Source organism: Astyanax mexicanus, chromosome 9 (assembly GCF_023375975.1).
Source record: "Astyanax mexicanus isolate ESR-SI-001 chromosome 9, AstMex3_surface, whole genome shotgun sequence".
NCBI lineage: Eukaryota > Metazoa > Chordata > Actinopteri > Characiformes > Acestrorhamphidae > Astyanax > Astyanax mexicanus.
This window is the reverse complement of record NC_064416.1, coordinates 42,154,500-42,167,500: the sequence shown is the minus strand read 5'-3', so window position 1 is coordinate 42,167,500 and position 13,001 is coordinate 42,154,500. Positions and strand designations below refer to the sequence as shown.

General features: G+C 40.7%; 1 protein-coding gene and 1 long non-coding RNA gene across 5 annotated transcripts in view; one reads left to right on the top strand and one right to left on the bottom strand.

Annotated features, from left to right (window-relative positions):
* Nucleotides 1-1,844, top strand: part of LOC125804548 (uncharacterized) — a 2,091-nt gene extending 247 nt beyond the window's left edge. Inside the window, exons 1-2 of one of the 4 annotated variants that reach the window (XM_049483393.1) lie at nt 1-291; nt 430-1,844. The exon at nt 1-291 is cut by the window's left edge and continues 247 nt beyond it. In XM_049483393.1, coding sequence (XP_049339350.1) covers nt 1-291; nt 430-1,480 — 1,342 coding nt within the window. In that variant the 3' untranslated portion in view covers nt 1,481-1,844. The other 3 variants (XM_049483396.1, XM_049483395.1, XM_049483394.1) reach the window with 3 other exon arrangements.
* The window catches only part of LOC125804550 (uncharacterized), a 202,677-nt gene extending 196,661 nt beyond the window's left edge, over nt 1-6,016 (bottom strand). Inside the window, exon 1 of the long non-coding RNA XR_007440655.1 lies at nt 5,853-6,016. This is a non-coding gene — a long non-coding RNA (uncharacterized LOC125804550). The remainder of the gene's footprint in view (nt 1-5,852) is intronic.
* Between the last annotated feature and the right edge of the window lie 6,985 nt (nt 6,017-13,001).

Below are 13,001 nucleotides of genomic sequence, written 5' to 3'. Positions count from 1 at the left end.
CCTCTTTTTGTGTCTCTCTATGTCTGTCTGTTTCCCTCTTTGTGTGTGTGTGTTTCTCTCTCTATCTCTGTCTCTCTCTCTTTCTCCCTGTGTGTGTCTGTGTGTGTGTGTGTGTGTGTGTCTCTCTCTCTCTCTGCCTGTGTGTCTCTGCCTGTGTGTGTGTCTCTCTCTTTGTGTCTCTCTCTTTGTGTCTCTGTCTTTGTGTCTCTCTCTTTGTGTCTCTGTGTCTGTGTGTGTTTCTGCCTGTGTGTCTCTCTCTCTCTGCCTGTGTGTGTCTCTCTCTTTGTGTCTCTCTCTTTGTGTCTCTGTGTCTGTGTGTCTCTCTCTCTCTGCCTGTGTGTGTCTCTCTCTTTGTGTCTCTGTGTCTGTGTGTGTTTCTGCCTGTGTGTGTCTCTCTCTCTCTCTCTGCCTGTGTGTGTCTCTCTCTCTGTGTCTGTGTGTGTTTCTGCCTGTGTGTGTCTCTCTCTCTCTGCCTGTGTGTGTGTCTCTCTCTCTCTCTGTGTGTGTTTCTGCGTGTGTCTCTCTCTTTGTGTCTCTCTCTTTGTGTCTCTCTCTTTGTGTCTCTCTCTTTGTGTTTCTGCCTGTGTGTGTCTCTCTCTTTGTGTCTCTCTCTTTGTGTCTCTCTCTTTGTGTTTCTGCCTGTGTGTGTCTCTCTCTTTGTGTCTCTCTCTTTGTGTCTCTCTCTTTGTGTCTCTCTCTTTGTGTCTCTCTCTTTGTGTCTCTCTCTTTGTGTCTCTGTGTCTGTGAGTGTTTCTGCCTGTGTGTGTCTCTCTCTCTGCCTGTGTGTGTCTCTCTCTCTATGTGTCTCTCTTTGTGTCTCTGTGTCTGTGTGTCTCTCTCTCTCTGCCTGTGTGTGTGTGTGTCTCTGTGTCTCTCTTATTGTGTTTCTGCCTCTCTTTGTGTCTCTCTCTTTGTGTTTGTGTCTGTGTGTGTGTGTCTCTTTCGGTGTCTGTCTGTGTGTTTCGCTCTTTGTGTGTGTCTCTCTATCTCTGTCTCTCTCTTTCTCCCTGTGCGTGTCTGTCTGTGTATCTGTGTGTGTCTCTCTGCCTGTGTGTGTGTCTCTCTGCCTGTGTGTGTGTCTCTCTCTCTTTGTGTCTCTTTCTGCCTGTGTTTCTCTGCCTGTGCCTCTGTCTGTGTGCCTCTGTCTGTGTGCCTCTGTCTGTGTTCATCTCTGTGCGCGTCTGTGTTCGTCTGTGTGTGTGTGTGTGTGTGTGTCTGTCTGTGTGTCTCTGTGTGTCTGTCTGTGTGTCTGTGTGTCTCTGTCTGTGTGTGTGTGTGTGTGTGTGCGCGCCTGTGTGTGTCCACTCTCTCACAGGCTCTGATGTTCTCACTGTGTCTGCCTAGCAATGAGAATATAAGGTCACGTAGTCAGCTGGCCTCTCGCCTTGGACACACACACACACACACACACACACACACACACACAGAGTGTGTCTTTTTAAACACACTCCGACACAATCTACACTATACATCCAAATAATTATGGACCTATTCTAATAAATGCATTCAGCTATTTTAGGTTGCACTCATTGCTTCTGATTGTAATAATAAAATAATTATGGTGGTGATGGTGCAGAGGATGATTATGATGATGGTATTGAAGATAATAGTGGTGGGGCACTAATGAACATGATAATGATAATGCAGATGATGATAGTAATAAAGATAATGCTGGAGGGTATTTTGCCAAAAGTATTCGCTCACTTATGCAATCACTTCCATAGCCACATGTGTGATGATGGTAAAAAGTAAAGCTGATACTTTATGGATTATTTGCCATTTTGGGCTTCATAATAAAAGTCCCTAAGGCCAGATCATATGAATTAAAAGATGTATACAAAAACAATTAAGAACATCCACTTTGTTATTGTATCTGGATTTTACTAAGTAGACTTTATTAATGTAAGAAATGCATTAGTGTGTAGTAACACTTTAAGGTGTATTTGATTAGTTTAGAATCTCCTAAATAGTTATTTTTTGCATGTGTGAGCATCTTCAATAGTTGTTTTGTCATTTTTAAGGGAGAAACAGAACAGCCAAAATAAACTGGTTTAGTGTTGTAAGAGATATACAGTATTTACAGCATCTGTTACTAACTGATTTTCTTTATTGGGAAATTTGAAGTCTGAGTGCCACGTATTTATTCACTCAATAATTTGCTTTCCAGCTAAAATTCCTGTGAATAATATAGTACATACAGTATTTAATTAGCTCAAGTTCCTAATAGAGGAAATATCTATTAAAACTAGGACTTTGAACCAAATAAAAAATAAGGGCTGGGAGATTCATCAAATTAATTTCATTAATAGAACTACTGTTTTAATGCAATTTTATATATATATATATATATATATATATATATATATATATATATATATATATATATCCTTACATATAGAAGCTGCCAAAGTGAATCTAAGAAGAAGGCTGGACTTTTTCCTGGGCTGAAATGCAAGGATGTTTAATATACAGTGGTATAAAAAAATATGGGCACCACTGATAATGTTCATGATTTTCCTTTATAAATCATTGGTTGTTCAGATCAGCAATTTCAGTTAAATATATCATAAAGCAGATCATGGACACAGTGATATTTGAGAAAAAAAAATCAATATTTAGTACATCCTCCTTTTGCATAAAGAACAGAATTCTCACAGAAATGCTCCAAAATGTAGAAGAAAAGTCTTCCCTGGACAGTAGAGACGTTACTTTAAACTAAATCTTTTTAATATTTAAAATTTCAGATTAAACACTGAATGAACCACAGTTGTCCTGAATCAACCTGTTTTATATTTTCTCTCTCTCTCTCTTTCTCTCTCTCTCCCTCTCTGTCTTGTGATTATGTAAAGTGGTTCCTTGGGTTTCTCTGTGTTCTCTTTTAGAAATGAACAAACCTCTTTACCTCACACACACACACACACACACACACACACACACACACACTTTCACACACTGCCTTTTACGTAAGCACTGAAAAGTACAGTTAGTACAGCATGTTGCCAGGGTATCACACACACACACACACAGTCGGGTAATTATTGTGTGGAGGTGATGTCCTGGCTCATCTTTGCTGGTGCTGAGGCTGATCTAGCCCCTCCCCCTCTCTATCTCTCCCTTCATCTCTCACACCTTCTTTTCTTACTCTTCATCACTCACTCTCTTCACACATCATTCTTACTTTTTCTCTTTTAATCCTGTCCACCTCACTCTCTTTCTTTCTTTTCTTTACCTCCAACTTTTTCTCTTCCCCTTCTTTCTCCCTTATCTCTCCTTTACTCTTCCTTCCCCTTAACTCTCACTCTGTTCCCCTTCTCTTCATCACTTCTATCTGTTCATCATTCTTTCTTACTCTCTTCCTTTTTCTCTCTCTTCCCCTCCATCTCTCACTCTCTTCCTGTCTCGTTCCTTCCCCTCCATCTCTCACTCTCTTCCTTCATCTCTTTCTTCACCTCCATCTCTCACTCTCTTCCTTCATCTCTTTCTTCACCTCCATCTCTCACTCTCTTTCTCTCTCTTCCCTCCAACTCTCTCTCTCTCTTCCACTTGATCTCACTCTCTTCCTTTCTCTCCTCCCCTCCTCCACCCCTCAGTCTCTCTTCCCCTCCATCTCTCACTCTCTTCCTTTCTCTCTCTCCCTCCAACTATATCTCTCTCTTCCCCTTCATCTCTCACTTTATTCCTTTCTCTCTCCCCTCAATCTCTTACTCTCTTCCTTTATCTCTCAACCTCCTCCACCTCTCAGTCTCTCTTCCCCTCCATCTCTTACTCTCTTCCTTTCTCTCCCTCCCCTCCATCTCTTACTCTTTTCCTTTATTTTTGTCCCTCCACCTCTCAGTCTCTCTCTCCCCTCCATCTCTCACTCTCTTCCTTTCTCTCTCTCCCCTCCATTTCTTACTCTCTTCTTTTATTTCTCTCCCTCCACCTCTCAGTCTCTCTCCCCCTCCATCTCTTCCTTTCTCTCTCCCCCTCCATATATCTCTCTCTTCCCCTCCATCTCCCCCTCTCTTCCTTTCTCTCTCCCCTCCATCTCTTACTCTCTTCCTTTCTCTCCCTCCCCCCATCCCTCACTCTCTTCCCTCTTCTCTTTCCCCTCCATCTCTCACTCTCTTCCTTTCTCTCTTCCCTTCATCTCTCACTCTCTTCCTTTCTCTCTCCCCTCCATCTCTCATTCTTTTCATTTCTCTCTCCCCTCCATCTCTCACTCTCTTCCTTTCTCTCCCTCCCCTCCATCTCTCACTCTCTTCCCTCTTCTCTTTCCCCTCCATCTCTCACTCTCTTCCTTTCTCTCTCCCCTCCATCTCTCATTCTCTTCATTTCTCTCTCCCCTCCATCTCTCACTCTCTTCCTTTCTCTCTCCCCTCCATCTCTCTCTCATTTCCCCTCCATCTCTCACTCTCTTCCTTTCTCTCTCCCCTCCATCTCTCATTCTCTTTCTTTCTCTCTCCCCTCCATCTCTCACTCTTTTCCTTTCTCTCTCCCCTCCATCCCTCACTCTCTTCCTTTCTCTCTCCCCTCCATCTCTCACTCTCTTCCTTTCTCTCTCCCCTCCATCTCTCATTCTCTTCCTTTCTCTCTCCCCTCCATCTCTCACTCTCTTCCCTCTTCTCTTTCCCCTCCATCTCTCACTCTCTTCCTTTCTCTCTCCCCTCCATCTCTCATTCTCTTCATTTCTCTCTCCCCTCCATCTCTCACTCTCTTCCTTTCTCTCTCCCCTCCATCTCTCATTCTCTTCATTTCTCTCTCCCCTCCATCTCTCATTCTCTTCCTTTCTCTCTCCCCTCCATCTCTCATTCTCTTCATTTCTCTCTCCCCTCCATCTCTCGCTCTCTTCCTTTCTCTCTCTCCCCCTCCACCTCTCTCTCATTTCCCCTCCATCTCTCATTCTCTTCCTTTCTCTCTCCCCTCCATCTCTCCATATTTCTCTTCCCTCTCTTCTCTCATTCTCTCTCTTTCTGTCCCCATCTACCGCAACCCCTCACACCCCCCTCTGCAGCGTTATTATGTAACTGTGTGTGTGTGTGTGTGTGTGTGCGACAGACACTGTGCTAGCCCCAGACACAGGGGGTGGGTGTGGGTGGTGTCGGGGGGAGACGGGGTGAAAGACTGCAGTATTTCATCACTACTCCTCCTCCTCCTCCTTCATCCCTCCAGCCGTATTGCAGAAGCCACATTCCATCCATAGATCACAGTTTTACATTTAGCGGCGTGTTCACATCACTGCAGTCTCCCTCCCTCCCTCCCTCCCTCCCTCCCTCCCTCCCTCCCTCCATCTTCCCACCAGCTCTTCAGGCGAAAAGGCATGCTGGGTCCCCTAATTAGTCTCATCAAACCAATCAGATCAATACACACACACACACACTCTTTAGACACTTTGTTCAGTGTGTGTATCCCTATTGTGTTGGTTTGCAATTAGACTGTATTAACATCTGATTTGTCTGATCAGACTGGATCTTATTAGTTCACAATCATTGTTTTATCGTTTTTTTGGATACAATCCGGGTTAGCATCCGAACATCCCTTTCAGACAGCTTCCTCTTACAGCATCCACAGTTAATCCTGTTGGATGTGGTTGGTCCTTCTTGGTGGTATGCTGACATTACCCTGGATACCGTGGCTCTTGATACATCACAAAGACTTGCTGTCTTGTTCACAGATGCTCCAGCAAGACGTGCACCAACAATTTGTCCTCTTTTAAACTCTGGTAGGTCACCCGTAATGTTGTGTGCATTGCAATATTTAGAGCAGAACTGTGCTCTTACTCTGCTAATTGAACCTTCACACTCTGCTCTTACTGGTGCAATGTGCAATTAATGAAGATTGGCCACCAGGCTGCTCCAATTTAGCCATGAAACCTCCCACACTAAAATGACAGGTGTTTCAGTTTCATTGTCCAACCCCTGTACTTCTCAAATGGACCCTTCACTGGTTCCATCACTAACATCCATACAGGGGGCTAACATGGAACCCAGAGCTTAGATCGAGCCAAAAAAATCCGAACTGACCCGGCCCAAGCCCGACTCGACCCACCCCATAAACTGTCATTATAAGCCCAAGCCCGACCCACCCCTCCCCATACATTGGCTGGTTTCAGTCTGTTTGAATGAGCGAAATCTGTTAAGAATTATGCTAATAAACGTTGTAACACTAAAGATGCTTAGACCTATTATTTAATAAAAATGTTTAAGAACAGCTACACAAACTTGTGAGCCTCAGGGCTGCGTGATTATAACATTCTAACTGGTTCATTTTTTTTTGGTGCACGTTTTATTTGTTACTTACTTAGCTAAATTGTGATTATCATGCAATAGCTTTATACATAATAAAAATAGCATTAAAAAAAAACAGATGCCTACATCTCAGACTCTTTTCGGGTTGGGTTCGGGCAGAGAATCTAAGCTTTAATACAGGCCCCACATTGCCCCACATAAGCTTCTGCAAGTAGAACTGAGAGATATGTTTAATAGTGAAAGTAAGAGCATTTCCACATTAACAATGCGAAGGGAACTTTGGGGCTAAACTGCTGTTTAAGCTTAAGAAAACCACTTATTAGTGAGGCTAACTGGACAGTACAGCTTTAATTTGCTAGAAAGCATAAAGATTGGACTCTGGAGCAATAAAAGAAGGCCACGTGAATGTACCTTGTTCCAGAGTGATGGAGCATCAAGGTAAGAAGAGAAAAGTGCCGAGCACTTGGTGTGGGCTTGATGCTGCAGTTGGTCTGCAGGTTTAGGTTCAGCAACAGTATGTGCTGAAAGAATGAGGTCAGTTGACTACCTGAATATACTGTATATAGACCAGGTTATTCCATCAATGGAGTTTTTCTTCCCTGATGATCACGGACATATTCCAAGATGACAATGTCAGGATTCATGGGGCTGGAATTGTGAAAGAGTTCAGGGTTCAGGGAGCATGAGATCATCATTTTCACACATGGATTGTGAGAGTTCACCACAGAGTCCAGATCTTAACCTCATTGAGAATCTTTGGGATAAAGTGCTGGATGGAGAAGAGCTGCTTTGTGCAGTGGACAGACTCTACCATCATCAATGCTGCTGCAAGATCTTGGTGAAAAATTAATGCAAAACTGGATTGAAATAAATCTTTCGACATTGCAGAAGCTTATTCAAACAATTCCAAAGAGAATGTGTCTCATAATCAAAGCTAAAGATGTTTCAACTTTCCAAATATTAGATTGTGTGACTTTTTTGGCCAGGCAGTGTATTATACAGTACCAGTAAAACGTGTGGACACATGTTCTCTTTCTATACTTTATTTGTTTCTTTTGTAAATGTTTCTACATTGTAAATGATTACTGGAGTCATCCAGACTGTAAAGAAATGCACAAGGAATCATGCAGTAAATTAAAAGTGTTAAACAAACCAAAATACTCTGTGAAGAAGTATTAAGGTGCTCTTATCTGAGGTGATGTTAACTTTTCAGGTTTTAAGGCTGGTAGTTACCATCTGATGAGCGTATCCTGTGCAACCAAGGAAACTCTTGATCTTCCTTTCCTGGGGTGGACCTAAGGAGAGCCAGTTCTATCATAATGTTTTTGGATGGTCTTTGGGACTGCACTCGAGGATACTTTGCAAGTTTTTCCTATATTTTTTTTTTCGGATTGAATGTTCTGGCCATAATATGGATTAGAACATTACTCAAATATAGCTATTTTTGCACAAGGAGTGGCATCCAAAAGCAGTGTGTAAGACTGGTGGAGATCTTACACACTGGGAAAAAAAATAAGAGACCACTTAAAATTATGAGTTTCTTTGATTTTACCAAAGTGAAAACCTCTGGAATATAATCAAGAGGAAGATGTATGATCACAAGCTATCAGACCAAACTGAACTGCTTGAATTTTTTGCAGTGGGAGTAAAGGCATAAAGTTATCCAAAAGCAGTGTGTAAGACTGGTGGAGGAGAACTTGATGCCAAGATGCATAAAAACTGTGATTATAAACCAGGGTTATTCCACCAAATATTGATTTCTGAACTCTTAAAACTTTATGAATATGAACTTGTTTTCTTTGCATTATTTGAGGTCTGAAAGCTCTGCATCTTTTTTGTTATTTCAGCCATTTCTCATTTTCTGCAAATAAATGCTCTAAATGACATTTGGGACAAATGTTGTCTGTAATAAAACAACAATGTTCATTTTACTCAAACATTTACCTATACATAGCAAAATCAGAGAAACTGAAGTGGTATCTTAATTATATGAAGCGTTGCATGAAGCAATAAGTGTATCTCCAACATTACAGCACTTAACCCCCTTTCAGTTTATTATATGACACACTTTAACACTTTAACAGTATTTGGCCCAGACCCTTGACAAATACTTGTCCCCCTGCGGACAAATAACCCCCTTCTAGCTGATTCATGACTCCCCCCAGAGCAACGACAATACAATCCACTTCCTGGAAGGTCACACAAGCAGAGAGAGAATCTTCTGCCAAAATTCCCAACACCCCAGCAGCAGCAGCAGCACACCAAAATAGTGCGCCCCGGACCTTCATCTGCGTCACCGTCGCCTCAGCCAGGCCTGTAAACCCTGGGATCTGACCACCCTGCAGAAAGGCACTCTGTGTTCAGAGTCTGCCGATACACAGCACTTACGTAATAAAGTACATTAATAAACAGACAAGAGCTTCTGCTCGGTCTAGTGGAGTTCATGACACAATTATGATATATAATACAGTAGCAGTTCACACATTGGACTGGCAGCCTGAACCCAAGATATTTCACTTTTGGCTCAACCTAATTTCATTTGTTGCTTCCTTTTAGTCCTGCAAGACATTCCATAAAAGTTGGATTAGTGATTTAATTTCCACTGTAATGTTGTCATACACAAGACAGTACCCTCTTGTTCCACAGTTATTTTCCAGCCCCGCCTTAAAGGCTAAGCACTAGCTAATATGAATTGTCAAACACATAAGTACAGCCTAAGCTAAGTTCCAAACTTGTGATTATTGATGGTTAGAAAACATTTTCCCCCCAAATTTAAGGAATACAGATAAAAAAAAAACTTTTATTTGGCAATACCCGCGGTACCTTCGGAGTCTGTCACACACATTATATTTGACGTATGGTGGAAAACAACTCAAGAAGTTGAACCAGATGTACTGAAAATTATGCTAAATCACAAGGGGTTGTTTTTGGCTGCAGTAATTTGATATACAGTGGGACACCCATGCGCAAATGGCCCAAAGACCCCAAATATCGAAAAAGTGGACAAGGGCTCACTGAAAAGGACCTTCCTACACTCCGTTACCTGTAGTGCTCACTTTCCTCCTGAAGATTAATACAACTATAGGATGTGGAAAGCACCCTCTCACTGGTTATTGTTTAGTGAAATGAGATGTATTTTAAGTAAGTTTATTTAGTCCAAATAAACAAACTAATGTCAGCGGATCGCCTCAGCTTTTGATTAAAGTGACAGCATGCAATCCTGAGAGGGGGTGCTTTTCCTGGCGGGGATGGCAACTACTGCATCTTAAAACTGGCACTTTTCCAACATTATGGGCACGTAAAGAAGTTAGTACCTAGTACCTAGCTGCTACAGTACCTAGATGCTCTCTTGGATAGCTCACTGCGAAGTTTATAATCTTCTTTTTTTAACAACTTAGTTAGCGTTAGCTAGCTAACATAGGTTAGCTAAATAGACGCCTGGCTAGCTCACCTAGATATCTGATTGGTTTACATTCTGCTCTTGTGCGTGTGGTTGGACTAAAATATCAGGAACTAATTATATCAAAAAAAAAAAAAATCTGGAAAACTGATTAACTTGACCACAATACACCAAATCCACTTATGTCCATTCACACAATCATCCTAGTTCCACTTTATACAGCTCTGGAAAAATTTAAGAGACTACTTCAGTTTCTAAATCAGTTTATCTGATTTTGCTATTTATAGGTTTATGTTTGAGTAAAATGAACATTGTTGTTTTATTCTATAAACTACAGACAACATTTCTCTCAAATTCCAAATAAAAATATTGTCATTTAGAGCATTTCAATCAATATTTGGTGGAATAATCACATGGTGTTTAATCACAGTTTTTATGCATCTTGGCATCATGTTCTCCTCCACCAGTCTTACACACTGCTTTTGGATAACTTTATGCTGCTTTAGTCCTGGTGCAAAAACTCAAGCAGTTCAGTTTGGTGGTTTGATGGCTTGTGATCATCCATCTTCCTCTTGATTATATTCCAGAGGTTTTACATTTGGTAAAATCAAAGAAACTCATCATTTTTAACAGATCTCTTATTTTTTTTCCAGAGCTGTATGCAATACAATATACAATATTCACACAATCACTCTAGTTCCACCTTAAATGCTACCGCTCTATTCACACAGTCACACTAACACTGGGGTATTTGTCGTTTTCCTTTCACCTTAAAGAGTAAAGCAGTCACAGGTACATGGACTAAACTGCTGCACCATTTAAGGTGGTAAAAGTTGAAAGCTAGAGAATAAACAGCCCTGCTGGCTTATTTTCCTTCAATTCCACCTTAAGTGCTACAGCTGTTACATATTTGGTGTTCACCAGCTGCTTATTTGATTGTTCTTTTCCATATATAGTAATGGGTTAAAATCCAAGCACTACAACTTGTTTTTTTAATCCACTATATTTATTCCACCTTAAATTCTACATGTGCACCATTGAATGTGCTTATATTCGTTTGAATCTGCAGTAGGGGTGTGCCATATCATATAGTACGTGATAATATCGCCAAAAAACGATATTATACCCTGAAATATCGTGCCCTATCACTCACCCCTAATTATCACATCAGGGTTCTACTTTTTTGCTGTTTTTACCAAAAGAAAAATTCACACTGTTCTCATTTCCCATTATATATCTACTAGAGACAGATCATATAAATTTAATCCTGGATATATGGAGATATATATATGGAGTGCATTACTAGAATCATGACATTCTGAATCATTCTGTAGCAAATCTGATAAAATTCTTTTTTTAAATATCTCAGTTAGCCATATCATATTGCATGCAGTATTAATTTTTTTTTCTAATTTAGTGTTTTAACATATCGCCAAAAGTATCGCTATCGTGAAAATACCATGAAATATCGTGATATTATTTTAGAGCCATATCGCCCACCCCTAATCTGCAGCATGAAATGACTATCTGGCAGTTTTAAAGCGGTAAGTCTGTGAGGAGCAGTGTAGAGACAGTATATGGATGTAGTTGGTGATTTATACGCCCATTTTATATCATTTTAATCTCATTTAAACGTCTATATCCGCTTCAAAAGTGGTTAGATTTTGTCTCACAGAGTTCAGGTAGGAGGACTCTTTTTTAAAATCTTGTTTAGAAGTCAAGACAGCTCTGAATGGATGATGTATAATAAGTCAAAGTACATATAATCAAAGTATATACATTTTATTTCTGTTTTTTTCTTCATTTTAATGTTACATACTGTCCCAACTTTTAAAATTAAAATTAGTCTTAAATGGAAGTTTGTGGAAAGTCCTTTATTTTACCACAATATAAACAGCAGTAATGTTGTGAATTGCAGAATGACTAATGAAAAAACCCCTCAGGAGTAGGCGTGTCCAGATTATTGATGTTTTTACTGTACGTGGCTTTAGATGATCATATTGATACAGTATGTGCAGAATGGAAACAGCAGGCATTGTGCTGAGGCATGTCACCACTTGATTTTCACAAGAGCTGCAGGAATCTCTGGAATGAAGTTTGAAGTATCTGGCTAGAGGTTTTGGAACATTCCTCATAAAACACACTGTCATGCTGAATCAGCAGCGTTTATGCCCTAAAGCCTTTTCTAAAAATCGAGAGTATTAATAAAATAGTTTATTGTGGTTAGATAGAGATAGATAGATACTTTATTGATCCCGAAGGAAATTTAGCAGCCAGTAGCAATTACACAACACAGTCGAAACAAAAACAATACACAGTAGAAACAAACAATAAGTGTAGTACAATACACTTATTGAGGGATAAAATTCTAAATTGAGACTTAAAAAAATATATACATAAATATATAAATACAAAAAAACTATAGAAAGTGTGGAAGTAAACAGTCGTAGATATGAGGTAGTGCAGTAAAAGAATAAACTAAGTATAGGAGGTATTAGTAGATATGACTATTAAACATAAACATAAACATGTGCAAGTATTATATTTAAGTTAGGTGCGTAGTGTAGTGTCCCGGAGTGCAAAAGTACAGGATGTACAGTAAAGTGTCCCGGAGTGCAAATGTACAGGATGTACAGTAAAGTGTCCAGGAGTGCAAGTGTACAGGATGTACAGTAAAGTGTCCAGGAGTGCAAGTGTACAGGATGTACAGTAGAGTGTCCAGGATTGCAAGTGTACAGGATGTACAGTAAAGTGACAAGTGTCCAGGAGTGCAAATAAACAGTATATACAGTAAAGAGGCAAAAGAGTCTCAGGGTGTAGATGTGTATGGTGTTTTTCCAGTACAGATAAAAAAAAAAAAGGCTGTGATTAAGAAAGCACATATGAGCCTTGTTTCTCATTTGTCTTCTCTCTTCCGGCTCCACTGGGAGGAGTTGAAGAGTCTGATGGCTCTCGGGACGAACAATCTTCTCAGTCTGTCCGTAGAGCAGCTCTGTGACAAGAACCTGCCACTGAAACTGCTCCTATGATCCATGATGATGGAATGTAATGGGTGACCATCATCATCCATGATGGAGAGTAGTTTGTGCAGTGTCCTCCTCTCTGCCACCGTTACCACAGAGTCCAGCTCCACGCCAACCACGGACCCCGCCCGCCTGACCAACTTGTTCAGACGCATCTCGTCCCTCTTCTTCATGCTTCCTCCCCAGCACACCACAGCATAGAAAAGACAGCTGGACACCACAGTCTGATAAAACATCAGCAGGAGCTTCCGACAGATGTTAAAAGACCCCAGCCAGTTACTGTCTCTACTGTCCAGGAAACGCTTTCTAATTTAATTTTTTTTTTAAGCATTGCTGTTAGGATTTGATTGC